At 42.1% G+C, this 23,734-nt stretch overlaps 1 protein-coding gene across 1 annotated transcript in view; it reads right to left on the bottom strand.

The window, feature by feature from the left end:
• The window catches only part of LOC129514483 (methyl-CpG-binding domain protein 2), a 62,375-nt gene extending 40,781 nt beyond the window's left edge, over nucleotides 1-21,594 (bottom strand). Inside the window, exons 1-2 of the mRNA XM_055333071.1 lie at nucleotides 20,919-21,594; nucleotides 5,963-6,122 (exon numbers count right to left, since the gene is read on the bottom strand). Coding sequence (XP_055189046.1) covers nucleotides 5,963-6,122; nucleotides 20,919-21,469 — 711 coding nt within the window. The 5' untranslated portion in view covers nucleotides 21,470-21,594. The remainder of the gene's footprint in view (nucleotides 1-5,962; nucleotides 6,123-20,918) is intronic.
• Nucleotides 21,595-23,734: the final 2,140 nt, after the last annotated feature.

Raw genomic sequence — 23,734 nt, 5'->3', positions numbered from 1 at the left:
TATATCCACTAGAGAGATACAAGAAGACACTCCATTCAACAAGTACTTAATACACTGATAAAGAGGACACCAGCAAGCACCCTTGGAAAATATCTTAGTTACTTTCTCTACAAGCCAAGAACATTGGTAGAAGGAATGAGATCACTATTTTCAGTGTGGATGGAAAGAGTCTAGGAAGAATCCAAAGGGCAGTTTGGATAGAGCACATAGTGTGCGCTATCAGGAGCTTGTAATCAGAATTGATCCTACCACAGAGTTCATTAGTACTGGTTAGTACAAGCTCCCAAGGACAGAAATAAGTCAGCCCAACTAAGATACTATCTTCAATAACTGAAAAATCCCTAATTTGTTCAACAAAGGCCTAATTTGAGCTACAGCAAGTAAGTGGGTCCCTCATATCTTGCCAAGGCCTTGCTTCCCCTCCTGCTTCTAAACTGTGGTTATTAGCTTTCTCAGCTACATTTTCCTTTGAGAATTTGATAAAGATAATAGACTCTCTCCTCAGAAAAAAAGCATAACAGAAACTACTGCACTCAGTTCAAAGGTTCCTGGAGGCCTTCTGAAGAATGTACTCTCAGGCTGGACACCGGGCGGACTTCTCTATTGGTTCTCTATTGGCCTCTTTCATCCATCAAAGGAAAAAATAATAATGATAATGTTCTTTAGTAATGCATTCTCTTCTAAATACTGTCCTTTCTCCTCCCTCCCTCATTTAAGCTCTGTAAGACTAGTCTAACCATTTTTATGGGGAGAGAGGTTAAAAATGCACATATATGTATGTACATGTTGTAAATGCACAGAAGCTCTGGAAGGACATACAAAAAAAAAAAAAAGATTAACAATAATTTCCTCTCGAGAAGAGGACCTTAACAGAGAGGCTGGAGAGGGAGGGAGGCTTTTTTATTGAATATACTTTGACCCTGTGTACAAATTACCTAATCAAATAGTAACAAATCAAAATTTTAAAACTTTTAAATAAGCAGGCTACATTTTGCTTCTAATTTCTCATTTCCCAGAAACTTTTCAGCATTCTAAATAAGACTTCTGGTTCCTCAAAATTGGTTATGAAAGGTCACCAGATGCCTTCTAATTTGGAAATCCAATAGATACTACAGTCTTTAGCCTCCTTGATCTTGCCATGTCAGTTAACAAAAGTTTTCTTTCTTAGGTTTTTAGTACACTACATTTTCTTGATTCTCCTATTACCTTTCTAGAAGAAGTTCCTTCTTACTCCCCACAAGACTAATTTATTTCATTTATTCACTACTAACAATGTGACAAGATACTTTTCTCCTATTTGCCCCTTTGTTAGGCAATCCTAACAGTTATGACAAACCACAATGAAAGGACTTCTCAAAGCATGACCTGGGAGTTCCTGGGGGAGCAAGAGATCCTTTCAGAACTCCAAGAAACAAAACTATTTTAACTCGGTCTTCTTCACTTCATCCCCAAACTTGTTCTTCCTCCCCTAGCATTTATTGACCTTCACCTCAAGTGACTCAAGCCAGAACTGCAGCAGGCATGAACACTTCTGCCTCTCTAAAATCATCAGTACTTATCTACTAATTTCTCAGTTGAATCTCACACCTTTCCATAACCCCTGCTATAGAATTAGTTGCCATCATTGCTTTTCTAGACTACAACAGCCCAACCACTATCCCTAATTCTAGTGTCATCTCCCAAATCCATTCTTCATACTGCACCCATTCTATATCTAATAGTCAACCTGATTCCTACCACCAAAACCACCACCACCTATTCACTTAAGTTCTCAAACTGCAGAAATTGCCCCGAAGACATACTAGCTCTCTACAGGAATTTTTTTTTACTTTGTTGAGGATAATTAAAATTATCATTTTAATTTTATCATTTTAGATCATTTGGTTACATACCTAGGTCACAGACACATAGAATCCAAGGCTGTGTTTATAAAATCACAATAGCATACCATACCATAAACCAAAGTAATTCATGAGAAATGAATAATGGCAGACTTTTACAATTGATTCAAGAAAACAGGATGCTCTTTATCTCCAAATGTACCCAATCTGTGTGAATAGAGAAATGTGATGAAAGAACTGAGTCTTTCCAAGGTATTAGTAGCACTGACAAGCCAACCTAAAAAGTAACTTATCCCATGCCATATTCCTATTGTGAGCATTTTATAAAATATATACATTACATTAATGTTAGGGAACTTAGATATTATGAGTTTTGTAGATTTATGTTTAGTGTTGTTAAGGACTAGGACAAGGAATTCAGTTTAATGTTTACAAACCTGAAACACTGAAACAATAGGAATTGCTGGCAACAAAAACAAACTAGCAGAGTTCCCAAAACATAGTTTGAACTCAGAATCACTATACTCTTTTTTATCCAATCCTAGTCTTTCCAGTTACATTTTTTAAAGAAACTTACCTTTTTAAGAAATTAGCTTCATTTTTAAAATGTTGAGGATCATATCTTTGAAACCTTGGAACATCTCCCCTCTTTAAAAGATCAAAGCCTGCACGAATGCCTAAATATTTAGCTCTCGGGGCACCGGGGTGGCTCAGTGGTTGAGCGTATGCCTTTGCTTCAGATCATGATCCTTAGGTCCCGGGATCGAGTCCCACATCAGGCTCCCCGGAGGGAGCCTGCTTCTCCCTCTGCCTGTGTCTCTGCCTCTCTCTTTGTGCCTCTCATGAATCAATCAATTAAAAAAAAAAAAATTTAGCTCTCAAAGCAAAGGTTTTGTCTTATTTACATATGGAGAGGCATAGCTCTCAATGCTGACCAATACGGTAGCCACTAGAAATATGGGGCTATTTAAACTTTAATTAAATAAAACTAAAAATCAAGTGATTCAGTCTCACTAGCCACATTCCAATTACTCACCAGCCAACCACAGGTGGCTGCTGGCTAAAACATTTCTATGACTATGTAACTAATAATTTCTCCCTTCGAGTAAGCTTTAAGAAAGCTGCTCATTACTTCAAACTTGATGACTTCCAAATCTTTGTCTAGTCTTTTTCCATTAACCTAATGGAATATCTTCAGTAACCTACTTGAAAATACTTTATCAGTTAGAAAGATGGAGGTAGCAACTAGAAATAATTATGGTAGTAGCAAATCAGTAAGGTATAATCAAGAATGGATCAGATTTTCAGGGTAAGGTTAAGACTGAGACAAGCAGGACTAGGTACTGTAAATAGCAAATATTAATCAAAAGACAAGGCCCACTCCACTGTACCTGCTCATTCTAAAATAATTACCACTTTGCAAAGATCTTCAAAAGATATTTTCTCAACCATACCTGAAATATTACATACCCAGTAAACTCACTTTTGATATAGAACATGTATTAAGGTCTCATTATAATCAGTCATTATAAACTACAATTTAACCTGTTTCAAAGTTTATTTTTGTTAATTACATTTCAAATTCCTTCAAGGGTTTTTAAAAACCTCAAAAACAACACAATCAATAATGCACTTCAGCCAAGTTTATAACTATACAGCAAAACTAGCTAACATTCCTTTTACTAATGGAGTGTTCTCCATACTACATTATTTTTTAAAAAGATAGAATACATAATTAGCCACGAATACACGTTCTGCTTTATAGAGATATTAAATGTTGACATTACTCCAAGAGAGCTTATTTTTAAAACTGCAAAATTCCATTTTTGTGATTGGTTCATTAAAATAAAATCAACTGCAAATATAAGACTAGGGCCCCTCCCCCCCAAAAAAAATTCAGATAAACTTCAGAAAACAATGACAATGAAAGGCACTTTCAAAATAACGTGTGGAATATTAATTTATTCAATAAATACTTATGGCCACTATAAAATTCTGGAATGAGGTGGATATTAATGCAAATAAATATGAAGCAAACATTTACTAAGTACCTACCGTGTGCTAGGTTTTACACTACCTATACAGAAAAAACAAAACAAAACAAAACAAACCAGACACAGTCCCTTGCCCTCGTGGAGCTCACAGTCTAGTTGCAGCAGACAAACAGTAACAGGTACAAGGGCAAAGCACTAGGGAGGCATTATGGAAGGAGGGACTGGTTCTGCCTGGAGAACGCAGGGGCAGGCTTCCCAGAGGTGGAGACAATGGAGCTGGGCCTTGGATGAGGAGCTCACCAGGTGGAGGGGAAGGGGGGAAGCGCATTCCAAGCAGAGGAAACAGCACATGAGCAAGCAGAATCTTGAAAGCACATGCCATGGTGCAGGACGACGGGCGGTCCAGCGCAGCTAGAGCATAAAGGTGCACACGAACTAAAGAGACGAATTAGTTTTTGGTTTTTAGTGAATCATAACTATCAGGAATATATCTTCATATTATACTTAGTGTAGTTTAACTCTGACACTGACAACAATAAGGCAGTTTGAAAGCATTCCATTCATTTCATAAATATTTGAGCCTTTTGGATAGGTACCCAGCGTTGTGGTTAGAGTTTTTTAAAAGGCAGTTTTAGAAAACTAAATCTTAATTTTCTTCTGTATATTTAAGCAAAATGAACCCAGAATAAAGGTTTTCTTAAACTGAATCACAGAGCTATACACACTACAAGTCCTCACTTTCAGTATCTGAGCTCCCTTCTAGCACCACTATCTTTTACCCTTAACACCTTCATAGCTATCGACCTAAAGTAACCCCACTGTTAAGCAACAGAGAAAGCAATTTCAGCCTTCTCTTCCCATTCTGCCTATAAACAAGCTATTTGACACTGTCCCTGTGACAAATCGATGCATGGTAACCAATGCAACAGATGAAAAAACAATGTACTCTGACCCCCATACAAATTTTTGGAAATTAAATGATTAACAAACCATTAAGCTGAATTCTGAATAAAGAGAGATACGAAGCAGAGACCCATATCCTTCAGGAAAAGTAAAAAGATACAGAGGAAGAGATCTTGGGTCAAAAAATGTCCGTGTACAGTGGCCACCAAGCAACATTGTTCACCAAGGAAGCCTGGTGCTTAGGAAGGTACAGGGGGGAAAGGAAAGGAACTCACATGGGTCAAATACTTTATTAGATGTTTTCATATAAATTCCTATTTACTCCTTGCAATAATGCAAAGGGAAAGAGTTCATTACCTTAGTTTTACAAATGAGAGATCTGAGACCATCGAGGCTAAAAGAGTTACCCATGACTGCCTGAGCCAGTCAGTAAGTGGTAGAGCCAGTATATCAAATCATGCCTGCCTGGTTCCAAAGCCCATCCCATCCTACACACTGCCTCTGGGTTCCTAAAATGAACACAGTACTCCCAAGTGGCATGCAAGGTTGTATCAAGGTTATATCTGCCCTGGAAAGGAAAGCCCTTACTTTTCCCTCCACTATTTTCACAGTCAATGTGAAATGACAAGGGTGGCAATACACATATATCTCTGAAATTTAGAGGAAGAAAAATTGAGGCAAAATGGTTATATGAGATTAGTTGTCCTCATGGATGTGGGAGAAGCTTTCTTAGTAAAGATATTGGGTGCTCTAATACAATTAAATTAGCATAATAATTCAAATGCTACTTGTTTAAAAAACTGCCCTTTCTCAAATCCTAATCCTGAAAATTGATAGGCAAGCATAAACTATGTGGTAAGGATATTTGCCACATTAAAATTTTGCCTCTTTTTGGGCAACGGGAGCTATTTTAAGAAAAAAAAAAATGAGGCAAGTAACATCACACAGAAATCTTTTGTAAACAGTCCCAGTGGGCCAAAAATGTGGTGTTGGCCTAGACAGATCCTGAAATACTATTTTCAACTGTGCACAATTTACTTATGCAAAGTACTGCCAACTACCAGAAAATTAATCAGATTTTTAAATCCAAATGCTTTGGGGGGGGTGGGGGGGAGAGACTGGGACATTCAGCCAGCCAAAATCCTAGTGACATAATTACAATGTAAAATGCTTTGTGGAGAGCTTCTGAAATAGCATCCATATGCTCTAAGTAAATTCACCAACCTTATTTTGATTGAGAGGATCATTCCGCAGTCTCTGTTTGTTCTTCTGTAATTTACTAGGCATCATCTTTCCAGTTCTGAAGTCAAAACTGCTGAGGTCAACAGTATTTCCCAGGTACCTTGCCAACTGAGGTTTGCTTCTGAACTTCTTACCACTTGGACTAGAAGAAAGAGAACATTCATTGTACAAAAGATAACAATGTTTCCTCTAGATCTCTACATAAACCTTTCTTCACATTTCTTTCTATCCCAATTGTTACACCACATTTTTACTTTTTTTTTTTTGAAAGGTATGGTAAAGGTTTTTTTTTATTTTTTTAAAGGTTTTATTTATTTGTTCATGACAGACAGATGCAGAGGGAGAAGCAGGCTCCCTGCAGGGAGCCTAATGAGCAGGGACCCGGGGGTCATGACCCGAGGCAAAGGCAGACACTCAACCACTGAGCCACCCAGGTGCCCCAAAAGATACGGTAAAGTTTTAAAGGAATGTCATAACTTCCCTGTAAAAAGAGATAATGTGTCACTGAATTATTACATTCCACTAGGTACCCCACTGGAGTACATAACAGATGTTACTGCAGATTATCCCCCCCTCCCCGCCCTGTCACTCAGCAGCCTGGGACAGAAACCCCATAAGAACTGCATGCACAGCACAATAGGCACACTACAAATGTCTTCAGTATTACAAACTTATTTCCAAATTGACTTTTGAAATGCTTGGGGGGAGGGAGATAAGTATTACATATACACAATGTCAGTAGTATTTAGAATTTCAGAAAAAACTCTCTGAAGTCAACAATCCTTATTAAACACACACACACACACACACACACACAAATACTTGGAATCCATGTATACTCCTCGGATTATCAATTTGAACTCTGAATATTTACAATAGAAAAAAATATTGAATTCCAACAATATTTAAATGGCTCCCTAATGAAACTACTTAAAGGAGAAAACTAAGGCAAACATTTGCAACTGTTTTTATACACTGCTGACATGAGTTTTATTAGCCAAACTCTGACCTTGGGAAAGCTTATCAAGAATTACTTACTTCTCATAAGAAATACTGTCAAAGCTGAAAATTTATAGAAGTGCCAGAATTATACAGAAAGCTAAACCATTCCTTCCTAAAACTTTTTTTTGCCGTCTGGCATTGGCATTGCTCTATAAGAAAATTCTTCTAGGAAAAATGCCCCTGTCTTATCTAATAAGTTTTCTGAGCCAAATGTGCTAAAATCAACTGTTAAAGGTCGACACAGATATGTTTCCAGAAGAAAACTGTAAGAATTCTAAAATATTTCTCCAAAAAGCCAACGTATCCCATTTAGAACTTAGCCTTGTACCAATCAACCACAATAAAAGAAAAATAACTGAAGACGACGACAATGGAGAATTTTAGCTGGGAAACCAGCAATAAAATACTGCCCTGGAAGAACAAAACTTCTCTCTGGGTCAAATCCAAAGCAACACACCACACTTTGTCACAAACTCTGGTATTCATTCTGCCACCACTGACTTTAAGACAAATCATGATCAAATCAGCATTTTTTCCACAATCACATAATGTAAGTGTTCCTGAAACACAATTCAAGTTCTAAAATTCAACCTACAGATGGAAGTAACAACTGACAGTTCTCAAGCAGCCCACTAATAAGACATCTCATTAGTGCAGTAAAAGCTGAGCTTAAGAGTGAATTTAGTTTCGATATACTAGTGTTCCAGAAGATGAAAAACTAAGGTAGCAACTTCTACCAAAAAGATAAGCACCATTATTTTTAAGGATATAGCTTAGAGACAACTAGAAAGTCATTTTTTAAAAAAAAAATCAATTGGGACGCCTGGGTAGCTCAGCGGTTAAGCGTCTGCCTTTGGCTCAGGGCGTGATCCTGGAGGCCCAGGATCGAGTCCCACCATCAGGCTCCCTGCATGGAGCCTGCTTCTCTCTCTGCCTCTGTCTCTCTCTCTCTCTCTCTCTGTCTCATGAATAAATGTTTTAAAATCTTTAAAAAGAAAGAAAAAAAAAAGAAATCAACTGATTAATTTTGCAAATGAGCCCTACAATGAGTCATTCCTAATGGAACAGTTGGAATGCCATTTCCAAACTGCTGTTGAAAGCATACTATAGAGCCTCACTACGACATTCCTCCATAGAACAAAACTCATTAGAGATCGGTTGTAGACACTACTCCCCAAATTAAGGAAATCCAAATACTTAACCCAGTTAAAAGGCCATACTCATGAAATGTGATTGCCCAATTTATGATCTAAATTAGTACTGTAGGGGATCCCTGGGTGGCTCAGAGGTTTAGTGCCTGCCTTTGGCCCAAGGCACGATCCTGGAGTCCCGGGATCAAGTCCCGCGTCGGGCTCCCTGCATGGAGCCTGCTTCTCCCCCTCTGCCTGTGTCTCTGCCTCTCTATCATGAATAAATAAATTTTTTAAAAAAAATAAATAAATAAATTAGTACTGTAATATGGCTGAAATTGTTCCTATATTTACCGATTTAAAAAAAAAATCAAATGGAAACTGAGAAAGGCCTTGAGACACTCACTAATAAACTTAATCAGTAATGAAGTAAGAGAGGTGGAAATCAAGTTTAACTATTAACATATCTCAAAAAAAGGTGGATTATCAACTGGTAACCAACCAGTCATTCATACCAAATCACTGTGCCCTGTCATAAAGATGGAATTCTACGAAGCATCTATATTGGATAGCTCCAAGTACTCGTCATACACACTGCTGCCTTTAGAACAGTGGTACAAGGCATTGTCTTCTCTGTAACTGCTGTAGCTTGTGCTTGATGCTTTAAGGAAAGTCTACCTGGCTGCCCCAGGAGATTTTAAACAAGGGCTCTTCCTCTGCACCAGATGAAGGCAAGTGCACAGAAAGGTAAGGCCCAGCGGAATGGTTCATTAAGAACTCTGCCCATCAGATCTAAGATATCTGCGTAGCACCAAATGATCCTGGAAGTGGCAGATGAAATAATGCTAGATGAAGAAATGATGCATGTCATTTAAGCTCTGGTCTTAACCCAGAGTGCCTAAGTTATGTCAGCCCATAAGATGGCTGCGGTAGGTCCCAGTCTCACACACACCAGAACTTAACGTGACTAAGCTTTTATTCTAAAAGCAATAAATTATAACTTAGGGAAATTACTTTCAAAAAAAAATTCTACTAGAGTAGGGAAGGATATTAGTCATTTTCTGTTTTCTCTAACCAAAAGTGATTACTTCTAATCCCAGTAATGAAATACTAATATTTCACTTTCAACCACAAAAAAAAATTCCCTACCAACTGCCCCCTCGATATGCCAGCCCTGAACCAACTTGTGATTTCACCTTTAACTTCTCCTACCCTCCAAATACCCTAAAGTCATGATTAAATGAAAACCAAAGACATGAGTTTTATTTTCATATACGAACATTTCATCATTTGAGCTACATGTCTTTGCCAGCTTTCACTCTGGTTGAACCGTCTAAAGCACTTCTTAAGCCTAACTCTCAGAGGTTTCTAACTATAGATTATCAAAAAGAAAGAAATTTTATTTGGCATCTGACTTTCAACTCTACGAAACTTTCATTGAGATACCAGAAACTACTTAGATTATGGTTACCTTAATTTAGTGACATTCACATTTTATCACTCTATAAACTCACCTATAATCATCATTCCCTGAGCTACCCAACTGTAACATGCCCTGCTAGTCTCCACGTAAAAATTAATTCTTCTGAGAACCTGTGGCTTGCCCGTGCACTCTGCAAACTGCACTCGGAAAACCCTCCTCTAACAGAGCAGAACCTATTTTTTCATGTTACCTGGGTAACATGGATCATCGTGACATTTAGTCAAATATTATGAGGAGACCAGAGTCTGAGCAAACACAAGTATATTTTCAAGCCAGTTTCCAACAGGATGAACTGTGGGGGTGGCAACAGTCCGAGTGCAATAAGGTGAAGCTGGCCTATGAGGGACGAGGAGGAATATGGACAGGAGACGGCAGCTATGTAGCCAAAGATCATATTCCCAAGGGCATCACCCTCTACTTTGTGAGGAACAATAAAAACCTCCACACTAAAAATTCTCTAAGCTACAGCACTGGAAAAGTTGTGAGAATAAAGAAACATCAACTTTCTATTGTTTTCTGCCTCTTTAAATGTTACCGCTTACTTGTTAGTTACAAAGTAAGTATTGGAAGAAAAAGATTTCTCAAGTGTCTCCGCAAGCCAAGTTTTGGCGGAGACTAAGATCTGAAATTGAAATGATCTTTTTGTACTTCGGTATAAAAATATATCATCAGAAAAGTGCCATATCAATTAATTCAAATAATATTTGCCACTGCTTCGAAGCTGTGACCCATACGCACAGAGAAATCTAATACAAGTTAGCTCCTAATCCATCTTTCTCGAATTCCTTTCCTCCCAACCCTCACATGCAGGCCTTTCCCAAAGGGACTCCTCTGCAGATTTTATCTTCTCCTGTCGTACTGATATCCTCCCATCTCCTGTCAGTTATTAAATCCAGTTCCTTCATATTCACCTCTGAATTCATCCTTTTGGGGCGCCAGGGTGGCTCAGTCAGTTAAGTGGCTGCCTTCGGCTAGGGTCATGATCCCAGCGTCCTGGGATTGAGCCCTGGGTGGGGGGAGTCTGCTTCTTCCTCTGCCCCTCCCCACTGCTCATGCTCTAATAAATAAAATCTTTAAAAAAAAAAAAAAGAAAAAAAAGAAAAAAAAAACCCACCCTTCCTGTCCAATGCCATTGCCTAAATCAAGTCTTTATCAGCTTGAGTCTAAATCACTAGGACAGGCTAACTCTAATGGTCTCTGCATTCTCCACTATCCAAATTACACTTCCTACAACACCACTCTGACCATACGGTTCCAGTTTAAAAGCATTTAATGACTTTACCCCATTAGCAAAAGGGAACCAAACATCTCAGCCCTGCATTTAAGATCCTTTTTCATCTAGCCTCCTCTGAACCTTTAAACCCTACTTTCCACTCCTCTTACCCAGTGACCTTTGCTCCAACTATACTGGCTTATTCACTCTGTTCTGAACAGGCTGGACGGTTCCCCTCTTGAGCCCTTTGCAAATCCTATCTTTTAACCTGATCTATAACGCATGAGTCCAGCCCTAATCCCCAAGAGCCCCGAAACACCAATGCACATTGTATCTCCTCCATAAGCCTTCCCAACTGAAGTAGTGAAATGTCTCCTTCCTCTGAACCATAGAGCAATTGCTGCCAGTATCAGGTAAAGAATCATGAACTGCCCGCTGGCATCTCTTGGATTCTAGTTTTGAAATACTGAGCTTATAAAACTTCTACAAGTTTAAGTCTTCGCAAACAGCGTACTGAAGTAATTATTTATGAATGAAACTATATGATGTCAGATTTGCTACAAAATAATGAAAGTTGAGTCGGGTAGTGGACTGGGATATAGAAGAAATAAGATGAACAATTGTTGAACTGGATTCTTAGTAATTTCTTATATGATTCTCTTTACATTTCTATATGTGTTTGAAAATTTCTATAAATAAAATGTTTAGAACATAAACACTGAAGTATACAAACAGGATATACTCCCTGAAAATTGGAAAGTAGATTTAAAAAAAAAAAAGGGGGGGGGGAGTTTGGGCAAATTTGAGCATTAAAGAATTTCCTTAGCAGTTGGGGGAGGAGTAGAGAACTATTTTTAAAGTATCATTAAGGAGAAAAATTCACTATTTGGCTGCCGGTAAATTGTGACAACATTCCACTTTCTCCCTTGACATAAATGTTTAAGAAATCATCAATGCAGTTTTTTAAATGGTATAAAAGACCTTAAGTATAATTCAAATTCTGTACCAATCATTCTTATGCCATTAACAATCACTTATGTAACAAAAATTACATGCAAACAGTATATCACTGGTAGATTCTATTATCTCTATATCATAGTTTAAAAAATATAAGCTAACATGATCCACTAAAAAACAGAAAAGTGAATAAATGTAGAATTGTACCTAATCCCATCCTACTGCCTTAAGGCACTCACTTTTTGAGAAAGGAAAAAGGAAACACACTGGTTATTTTGGTTGAATTGGTGACTGGATACTGTTAGGGTAATGTCAGAAATTAAATACACCTGGGAATTATTTCAAACTATTAACAGGAAAAGGGGTTTATTTTTTTTAATTTTTTTTTATTTATTTATGATAGTCACAGAGAGAGAGAGGCAGAGACATAGGCAGAGGGAGAAACAGGCTCTGCACCGGGAGCCCAACGTGGGATTCGATCCCGGGTCTCCAGGATCGCGCCCTGGGCCAAAGGCAGGCGCCAAACCGCTGCGCCACCCAGGGATCCCGGGAAAAGGGGTTTAATACTGATGAAGTAAGTTTGGCCAGGAGTTGATAACTGTTAAAACTCATTGATGAGCAGATGAGAGGCTCATTATACTCTTCTAACTACTTTTGCTCTTGCATTTGTTTGAATTCTTCCATGATAAAGAAAATAGGCAGTAAGTATACCCCCAAAACAGACGATGTTTTGAAAAAAGGGCTGGGGGTCTCTGGGAAAGGCCTTTTTTAAAGAGATGAATACAACACTGCGTACATGTTAAAAATAATTTTAATAAGGACACTTATCCTTGCTCTAATCTATGGATTCTTCCAGTATAAAAAGAACAAAGAAGAACATAAACACATATACACACAGGAGGAAGGCAATGTGTCCAAATCTTAACACTGATTCTCTTTAGGACTATAAGGCTGATTGTCACTGCTCTCTCTACACTCTTCCATATTTTCCCAGTTTTCCACACTGAGCATGGGTCATTTAATAATCAGGGGAAAAAATTAAATATTTCTAAAAACTCTGATGAACATGTACAACAACCTAAGATCTGCCATAATCACATCTCAAAATAAAACAACATACTGTGAATCTCCTCATAATTAACAAGCACATACCTCTTTATGTTAAGTGAAGGGAAAGAAACTACCATCTTATTGATCTACTGACCATCTATTACATGCCAAATGCTTTACATGTTTCATTTCGTCTCAAAAAATTCCATGAGGTAGATTTCTTACCTTTGATTTACATATGAGGAATCAGGGGCTTATTTATGGAAGCTTATAAATCTGTCCCAGTTAAAACAGTAAAGCAAGATTCAAGATCAAGTTCCAATTCTCTGACCCAAAAGTCTCCATTCTTATTCTAAGCCAGTGCAACACAAGTGTAGTGTACTGACAGGTTACTGGTCTTCAAATAAGCAGAAGTGGAGAGAAAGCATTTAGAAACTGCTATGGTAATCTGACAGGTAAGCTTAGGACTGTAGGATCTAGCAGTAAAAAGCTGCAACATGTATTTTGTATGTCTACTTTTACATTATTTTTATCTTTTATTATAAACTTCCTACCAGATACTAAAACAATTTCATAGTTACAGCACAAAGAAATAATAAATTAGTTAAAAGTAAATAGAAATATATTATCCTCTCATGATGATACAAAGGCAATTTTTGATGGTAGATGTTTAAAGCAACGGATAAAAGGATTTTTTTTTTAATATGAAAAGGGACACCAAAAGCCCTATAGAGATCCCTCCAGGTCTAAAAATCTATATACAATATATACACAAACACTAAACACACGTAAGAATGTTTACTTCAGCTATCCAATATTTGCATACCTGGTATAGTGCAAGACAGACAGGCTGCTGGGCGGCAACACCACCAAAGAGATGGTCTTGGGTCTCTATTTACAGCCAGCAGTAACCAGAAGTTTTTTGTATCACTTAGAAAAATGTATGAATTACTAACTTCATTCAGCAAGCAACTCTTAAGAGCTTTCCGTATAGCAGGGACTGTGGATGATACTAGAGATTTAAAAATGAATCAGACTCAGCCACTGACCTTGAGGAGGTTCAGAATCTGGTGGTCAGCAAGACAGTCAACCATTATAGCAAAAGTGGTAAAGGTCAACAGAATTATGCTTAGCTCAAAATGCCACAGCACTTGCCCATTTCTGCTAGAGGCCCCCAGGAAAGTCCTTTTTAAAGAGATGCATATATCAACGTATAGATGTTAAAAATAATTTGAATTCAGACTTTCATCCTTGCTTTAACCGATGGATTCTTCCAGTACAAAAAGAACACCAAAATATACCTCAAAAATCTGTAATATGTTCTTCTTCCTCTCACTTGTAAATAGCTCATAATTATACCTGACAAATGTGACATGCTGTTTTAAAATCTAATTTTTATATTTACTATTATTTATATTCATTTACAGCTCATGCAATCAAATTCCCAAACAAATGAGTTTGAATTTATATTGTAAGACAAGGCAAAATCATAAGATCCACAGATATTCGGACACCTGGGTGGCTCAGAGGTTTGGTGCCTGCCTTCGGCTCAGGACGTGATCCTGGAGACCCGGGATCTAGTCCCACGTCGGGCTCCCTGCAGGGAGCCTGCTTCTCTCTCTCTCTCTCTGCCTGTGTCTCTGCCCCTCTCTCTGTATCTCTCATTAATAAATAAATAAAATCTTTAATTAAAAAAAAAGATCCACAGATATTAACTTAAATCATTCTATTCCATACTTTTAGTCTTCTTTGGGAAGTTTTAGTTTTTAGAAGTTCTGATAAGGTTAAGCAAAACTTCATTTTACAATTTGCCTAGTCATTTCTTAGTGGAAATGGCAAATAGCAGTAAAAGACCAATAAACAGGGGATTCCTGGGTGGCTCAGCGGTTTAGTGCCGCCTTCAGCCCAGGGCATGATCCTGGAGACCTGGGATCGAGTCCCACGTTGGGCTCCCTGCATGGGGCCTGCTTCTCCCCCCCCCCCCCGTCTCTCATGAATACCTAAAATCTTAAAAAAAAAAAAAAAAAAAAAGGACCAATAAACAAGGGCTGCAAAGGAAATGAATACTCCAAGCCAAAAAGTCCATAAAATAAGAATTGGTGATTTATTCATTCATTCGAGACACAGAGCGAGAGACAGAGACACAGGCAGAGGGAGAAGCAGGCTCCAGGCAGGGAGCCCGTCGTGGGACTCCATCCCGGGTCTCCAGGATCACACCCTAAGCTGAAGGCAGACACTCAGCCACTGAGCCACCCAGGCACCCCCTGGTGATTTACTTCTAATTCATCATGCAGATCTAAAAAGATCTCAAACACAGGCTAAAAAGTTGTGAATTTCTATTAGTCCTACCATGAAATCTAAAAAAACCAGAGACACAAAAACACAAAGTATCACCTCCTTTGCAAATCACCAGCTTCTGTTCCATTAATTAAAATCATGAAAAATTAAATTATGGCTCTTCATCTCACAAAAGAAATTTTAAAAGCAATCTGACAAAATCATCAATTTCTGTTTGAGATTATTTTTAGAACATGTGTATCGGTTCCTTCTGAGCTATGTATTTCCTCTACTACAGGTATTATGGGTGTTCTGGCAGGTGAGACTTTGCATGTCAGATTTAAAAAATCAGATGTAGGACAGATGGCAATGTTGCACCCTAACAAAGTTTCCTACAACACAAAAAACTGCAACGGTACAGCTGAGAGAGAATTATCAGAGCACCATCTCCACCACAGCTGCGTATCTTTTATTTCCAGATCCAGGCTTCAATCAGGTAATATCAAGAAAAAAGACTAAAAGCAAGTCAAACGTGCAATTATGCAGTAAGCACTTAGTAATAAACATTACATTTCATTCCTCTCAACTAAAGAGATTTTTTTTAATTGGTCTGTAGGGCACATTTCAATTGTACCTCAACTATGAAAGAAGTACATGAGCTTTTTGCAGGAAACACATAAAAGTATCTGATAAGCTACAATTTAGCCCTCAAGTTACAATTTGATTTCTTCTAATTTAAGTGAAAGCCCTTAAAATGAAGATGACCTACAGCTTGCTCCTTAGGGAACATGCTGCCTCTATGAATGGGCAGCCCGGGTGGCTCAGCGGTTGAACGCCCACCTTCCACCCAGGGTGTGATCCTGGGGTCCTGGGATTGAGTCCTGCATTGAGCTCCCTGCAGGGAGCCTGCTTCTCCCTCTGCCTGTGTCTCTGCCTCTGTGTGTGTGTGTCTCTCATGAATGAATAAATAAAATCTTAAAAAAAAAAAAAAAACAGAAATAACAGGGTCAATCCTCAGTTAAGTTAAACAAAAATGGAGACAGCAAGCAAGAGAAAAGGCAGGAAACATTTCTGAACAAAATGAACACTTCTATTACTCAGAATAAAACTGCTTTAATTTATTTATCGCAATTTTTCTATTTTTTTTCTCCAATATTATATTGAGCTGCAAGATTATCTTTTGATAGAACAGCTCCACCACCAAATAGTATTTAAAATTTACCTTTTGTCAACATAAGGGTGCAAGTATAATAGTAATAACTAATTACATCATTTCAGTAGGCCACCGAGCTCAATAAAGTAGATGAGGCATGAGATGTTGCAGTATCTAAGAGTCACAAGTAGAGATCTCTTTGGGAGGTAGCAGAGCAGGGGGGTAAAAGTTCTGGGGTTAAATCCCCTGCATCAGGATTCTAACTCTCCCCTTAGCAAAAGTACAACCTCAAGCATATTACTTAACTTCCCTGTCCCAAGTCCCCATCTGTACAACGGAGACAACTGTACCTATAGCTAACAGGGTTAAAAGAACCCAATAAGATAGCACTTAGCAAAATAATACTAACAGCGCCAAGACTATGAGAACTATGACACAATACACAACCAGAGGGGCACCAGCGGGGAGGGGAGTTCAGTCGGCTGAGCATCTGCCTTTAGGTCAGGTCATGATCCCAGGGTCCTGGGATGGACCAGAGAGTCTGCTTCTCTCTTTGCCCCTCTCCCCGCTCTGATCTCTGCACATTCTCTCTCTCTCAAGTAAATAAAATCTTTAAAAATGAAAAAACAGCACAAAGAATTAAAACACATAAGACCCAATACTAAAAAAGACCCTTTACTACAAATTCAGTGAAATTCAAATGTTGATTTCTCACTTGTATCTATCTTTGCACTATGAGCATTTTACTTACCATTTCACTATATCTCTACAATGCTTTCCAGACTTCTAAAATATCCTCAACATTAATGATGAAAATAGGGAACTGGAAAATGTTTGGACCGAATAAAATATTTCAACCAATTTCATCCCAGCACACCACCAGATAATTTAAAGCAATAGCTAAAAAGTAATTTAAGACTTGTTTCACAAATTTTTAAGAGTCACATCAATTGATAAACACTTACTTAATGGCATCTATGTGTTCAGGATTGTAGCTGGGGGGGTAGGGGGGGTAGAGGGGGAGAAGCTATAGGTTCTATGGAAATACACAGGAGAGTAACACAAAAGACACCAGGCTGAACTACATAGGGACAGCCAGAGAGAAGATATTAGGGGAAAAGAATTTATTGAAAGCCAAAAAGACTTTACTTTTTAAGAAATGTGACAATGAATCTCTCCGTGGGTCCATTCAGCTAGTTTTTTCCAACAAAGACTATACGGCAGAGTAAAATTTTTTTTTAAGGCAAAAGACCAAAAAAAAAAAAAAAAAAAAAAAAAAGAGGGAAAGGCCTGGCTGAACTCTGACATCTTCAATGATTCAGAATTCATACCCTCAAGGCACCATACCAGCCTTTGGTAACAAGTCAGATATACCTAACACGTTTTTTTTTAACCTATTCATTATTATGTTCAGCCCATACAACTTGATTTAATGAATTGTTTTCCTTAATTAGTCCTTAAACATATCCGAAGCTTCAAGAGATCTCCGTATTCATTTTACTGATCTGAAATTGAATCCTTGTAACACTATGTAGTACAGGTAAAATCATGTGCACTTTACAAACCGACAAACCACAGGACCAGGAAGTGTGAGTGACAAGCTCAAGGGTGCACCAAATGGTTAAGCGCAGTTAGAATAGCACCAACTCTAGCTAGACCTCCTCATCCCGGAGCTCTGCTGCCTTCCCTAGAGACTTCTGCGTTTATCCTAGCACTCATGATTTACAGACCTCGGTTACACTGCCTCTGAGTCCTCTTCTTTCCAGATCAAAGCGAAATAACTTTAGTCTCTCTTCATGCACCTGTTCCCTACGATTATTTAATTGTTCTCCAGTTCCATTGTATCCTTTTTTCAGGGATGTGATAGGGTACAAATGCATCATCATTTTGATACAAGAATCAAAAATATTTACTATTATGTTTCCAAAATCCAACCACCTATTTCAAGGCAGCAGCTTAACAGTTTACCATGACTCCCAGGTCTTTAACCCTTATTATAACCAAAAATCTAAAAACCAACAAGTTTAGACTTGATAAAAACGGCATGAGTTGGTTTCTACAGGGTCCTATGCAGAGGAAAATCATATTTCAAAAATACCAGTCAGCAAGTACAAGGAACCAAAAACTAGAACTGACAAGAGTCGAGGAGGCCAGTTAGAAAATCATTGTTCACGTAATGGGTTCATAGGATGGCAGCAAACTTTTCAGAAACTATTACCAAGGATCTAGCACTTTATCTAACCACACCTTTTTTAAAAACACACTTTGTATGATAATACATGAACTGCCACAACGCTATCAGTAATCCTGACAGAAGGCATAATTATATTGCTTAACTGGCAACTCGAGGCACGCCTTCCTACTAGTACTTGGCAGTCTCAGGAAACAGCCAAAACACCATTTTACCAAAATTTGAGGCTTTCCTAATGAGCTTCATTTCAGCCCAATTAATAAACGTAAGCCACACCCTACGTTAACAGGCACAGATTTGTTTAATCTCCCCAGGGGCAGGCTAATTCAGGACTTAGCATTATTAGAATCTGTGTGAACAAATGGGTGCAGGTGTTCACATTACCAATGGGAACGTTAACTCTTAACCCACCTATTAACAGAGATGGCCCGTGTTTTGTGAGCTACTGGTTTTTTAACGGGCGAGGCCTATATGGGGATGCTGATATGCAAAGCTGCGACAGTTTGACTGAAAAATAACGTGTTCACCTTCACTAGGAGTAGGTGCCCTCCATCACTCGTCACCGCAAGCAGAAGTCAAAGTCAGAATAACTGCTGTATCACAAATACGTCATGCTACCCTGCGACCCAGGACTTCAGAAGGTAACGTCTCAGAAGGTAATCAAGACTGGAGGTTACAATCCTGAAAAGTAACTAATATGTCCCAGGTAGTCCATGAACATTTAGGCAACATTCCTTCCAACCCTACACTGAGGAACACCCGTGGCACAAATCTGTTTGTTCAAAATGTCTTGTCATTTTGTATAAAGGAGTAAAAAGCAAATCACGCTGCACTAATAAAAAGACTCTAATCTGGAAAATAACTATCACTACACTGGTTTTTCATTTATTGAGAAATGAATTTGTTTGGAAAGTTCACTTTAAAATAATTATATTAGCTTTTCTACCGTAAAATACTTACTGAGTTTACATTTTAAAAAAAATTAAAAAACTTAAAACACATTTGAAAAAAAAAAGGGGGATGACAAATCAAAACGAGCACTACACCAAGATGACCTTTTGAAATAACGTTTCCAGCTACTGAAAGGAAAACAAAACAAAACAAAACAAACTGCAATAACCCAAAGTCAGTTTGAACAAATGCGTCATCCCAAAACCAAACAAACTATATCCCAGGAGAAATGACATAGAGAGTGAAACTCAAAGGCTAAGATGCTCCACTGAGAATAGACTAGTGTCCTGTTCCTCAAGGAGTTCAATCCCCAGCACAGACAACTCTCCTAAAACACGACTGGCTACGAGGCACCAGCACACAGCTCAGAGAGAAGGCAGCGAACTACCTGCTTAGAAAACAGAACTTGTTAAAGAAAGAGCGCGCAAAAGTGATTAACTGAATAGCACTAAATGGAACACGTGACCTTGAGGAATATTAATCTGTTCCGCAGTGACCCTTTCAGCGTCAGTGGAGTAAACTTAATATTTAATAACGGGGAAACAGAAGATCATTACTTTTGAATATTTATAACGTCTGCCATCGTACCCTCTAAGATCTCAGAACAAGTGGTCTCAGATCAACTGACAAAATAAGTTCTAATGCAACTCCACTTTCACTTTTTTTTTTTTTCCTTGAGAAGATGACAGAAGTTTACGGAAACCCTTGTCCCGTACGTGTGACGACGGGACGATCAGGACATCGGGGCGACGTCCACACTCACATATTACTCCGGGGACCACATCCTCACGAGGACACACACACACACACAGACGGTCGTGTATTTTTCAGACCGTTTGCAAGCCCGGTGGGAAGCACAGCGCGGGCTGCGGGGTGCGGGGTGCGGGCTGCGGGCTGCGGGGCGCGCCGAGGGCAGCGTCCCGCCGACTGGCACCCGGGCCTCCAGCCCGGAGGGCGGCCCCGCTCACCGCCGGACAGCACGCTCACGTTCTATCAACTAGATGCTTTATGTTTTAAAGTTAGCGAGTTCGGGGCCGCCCGGGCGGCTCAGCGTGGAGCCTCCGTCGGCCCAGGGCGTGACCCCGGGGTCCCGGGATCGAGTCCCGCGTCAGGCTCCCTGCAAGGAGCTTGCTTCTCCCTCCGCCTGTGTCCACGCCTCTGTCTCTCTCATGAATAGACAAATAAAATCTTCTAAAACAAAAAAAAATAAGTAAATAGACGAAGTGAGTAAACGTGTCAAGGAAGTTCCACCGGAGTCCACAGCCGCTGGCGGGGCCGCGCACCCCGCGACCCCGGAGCCCCGGGCTTGACCCGCCGGTGACCTGTGGGCGCGGCACGGGGTGCGGCGCGGCCGGGGCGGGTGACGGGCCCCCCCGCTCGCCGCCCTGCGCCCCCGCTGCGCCCCCGCTGCGCCCGGCCCGCGGGGCGAGTCCGGGGCGGGCCCCCCCGCCAAGACCCCCGGCCCGGGTCGGCCGCTGACCCCTGACCCCGCCTGACCCCCGACCCCGCCCCGCCCCCCCCAGGGCGGTACCTGAAGTAGTAGACATCGCTCTTGCCGGCGCTGAGCCCAGATTTTCGGATCACTTCCTCCTTCTTCCATCCGGGGGGGAGGGCCGGGCAGTCCATCCTCTTCCCGCTCTCCGCGGCCCGGGGTCCCCGGGGCCCCGGCCCCGCGCTCCCCGACGGGAAAGGGACCGGCTCCCGCCGGGGGGCGCCGCCGCCACCGCCGCCGCCGCCGCCGCCGCCGCAGCCGCCGCCGTCGCCGCCAAGGCCGCCGCCGCCGCCGCTCGGGGGACGGCCGCGGCCCCGGCCCCGGCCCCGGCCCCGTCCCCGGCCACGGCCCCGGCCCCGGCCACGGCCACAGACGCCGCCGCCCCGGCCCGCCTGCTTCCACCGCCCCCGGCCACGGCCGCCGCCCCGAGCGCCTTCCCTGCGCACGCCGCTCACCGGGGACGGGGCGAGCGCGCTGCCCTGGCCCCCCTGCTCTATGGCGGAGTCGCCGCCAGCGCCGCTGCCGCCCGCCGCGCTCTCCCCCTCCTCCTGCTCCGGGCAGCAGCGGCCTCCCCCCGGGTGCGCGCGCATCCAGCCCCCTCCCCAGCCGGCGCTGCGCTTCTTCCGTAACCGAGCCCTTGGAATCCCGGAGACCCGCCCCGCCCGCAGCGCGGCGCGCGGGGGACGCGCGCAAGCATCATAGAGCGGACGCGCACAGAGCGGCCCTCCCGCCCGGGGCGTGGCCGCGGCCGCCGCCTCTCAGGTCCTCCAAGCGCGCCGCGCAGCCTTGCCGGCCCCGCCTCCGGACACGCCCCCTCCGGCCGCGCCCTTCCGGTCCCGCCCCCGCGGCGCGCGCGGCGGCCGGAAGGCGGGGCAGCGCCCGAGGGCCTGCGGTGAGGCGGCTTCCGGCCGGTGGGCGTCCTTCCGGGCGTCGCTGCGCTTCCCGGCCGCTGAGGCCCCGGCGTGCGCCTGCCGTCGCTGACCCGGCCGTTGGCCTGAGCAGGCGGTGGGAGCCCGGCGGCGCCCGCTCGGCGCGACCTCGTGGCGCCCCCGGAGGTGAACGTCGCTGCGCCGGGGTGCGGCTCCCTCGGGGTCACCGCCTGGGGACGTCTCCCCTGCCGCCCGCACGTGACTCCTGGCGTCGCGGCCTAGTTGGGTCGAAGTCCCACGACCCTCCGGGGATCCGCCGGGATCCGCCGGCTCGCCCCTCGGGCCGCAGTCGGAGCGGATGCCACAAACCGGATTCAAATCCGGCAGCAGCGCGCTTCGCGTGCGACGCCCCAGAGCCCCGGGAACGTGCTCCTGCGAGTGAAGACGACAGCGTGCGGCACGTCGGGAGGCCGAAGGGCGTCGTGCACGTTCGAGCAGAGCGACCGCAGCGATGGATGGCGCCTTCCGGTTTTTAGACACACAGGACCTAAAAGTCGAGGGCCGAGCTTAATGTCTAGAAAAAAAAAAAATTGTGATAGAAAACCCAGATTTCTCTGACGGGCCTTTGCAACGCGCGCAGACACGGACTCCGCCCCACGCTCTGGCCGGTGTCCGGGCCCGGCCGCAGGGCCCGTCTGAGGTGTGGTTGGCGATGTGCCAAACGACGGCCTCCGCGGGGAGGCGGCCCCGACACGTGCCCGCAGAGCCGAGAGCCGGGCCCGCCGCGCCGTGAAGGCAAGTCTGCAGGCAGCCGGGAGCCCCGCTCCCGAGGAAGCACCTACCTGGTGATGACGATCGTAACAACGATGATTTTTTTTTCCTTTAATAAAAATAAAGAGTGGACCAAGAATTTAAAGCTTAAGGAACACCTGCATTTTGGCTCAGGTGAGGGCGTTAAAGTCAGAGAAAAAAATGAAATCAACGTTTGGATGACAAACAGCCTGTTTCTGTTGTTTGTTTTTTCCCCCCTTTGTGTAAAGGCTTTACTGCTCATCTTGGGGAAGACAGAAAATAATAAGAAAGTAACAATTTGGGAAAATGGTTGAAGTTCCAGAATACCCCGAAGTCTTACAGGTTTCATTTCCGTTATGGGGCTACTGACTTCCCAGGACGCACTGCGTAAAAACCGTGTGATTTCTTGATCTATTGTCCTTAGGTGACTCCTCCTTCCCCTAAATTTAGCAGAATTCTTTAGAGCCCATGAAAAAAAGAGTTATAAATGAATGCACACCCAGCTCACAAATAAGCGATTTAAGTCAGATTTAAGTGAAGGACAACAAGAAGAGCTCTTATTTTCTTTGCCATCTGGGCAGGAACCAACTTCCTATTGCTATTACTAACATTAAAATTGTACCCACAGGGGTGCCTGGGTGTTTTGTTTTAATATTCCAGCATTTATTTGATCAAAGTAAAATATATTTTCCATCACTACCAACTGAGCACAACGAGATACACATCCATATTTTTATGACGTGCCAACATTTTGCATCCTACGTGAAAAACATTTGGTCTGAAACAAATCTTAAAGTTCTCGGTCTCGTTTCCTATCTACTCTCCTGTTGTCTCCCATTTTCTGAAGATATTCTGTACTAATTGTGTAAGATTGATTTTCCCAGACGCCTAAACAGTATGGAGGACAGCAAGGAACAGCACAAGATATCCTGTGCATGAGATGGCAAACCCAACTTTGACTAATGGCATTGAAAACAACCCAGAAGGGCAGGCAGAGAGGTATTCCAGGAGGCGGCGGTGAACCCAGATTCCCACTTACCAGAAGCAAACCTGGAAGGTTTCACACATAAGAAGCCGTTGGAAGTTCAAGGCTTCAGACACAATCACTAATAAAACCACCATGCATCATGAATATCAGTTCGCTGTGTAGTGTGTAAGTGTAAATGACTCAAATATCCACCTCTAGTATCTTGA

This window comes from Nyctereutes procyonoides, unplaced genomic scaffold (genome assembly GCF_905146905.1).
Source record: "Nyctereutes procyonoides isolate TBG_1078 unplaced genomic scaffold, NYPRO_anot_genome, whole genome shotgun sequence".
NCBI lineage: Eukaryota > Metazoa > Chordata > Mammalia > Carnivora > Canidae > Nyctereutes > Nyctereutes procyonoides.
This window is presented reverse-complemented; position numbering and strand designations above follow the sequence as displayed.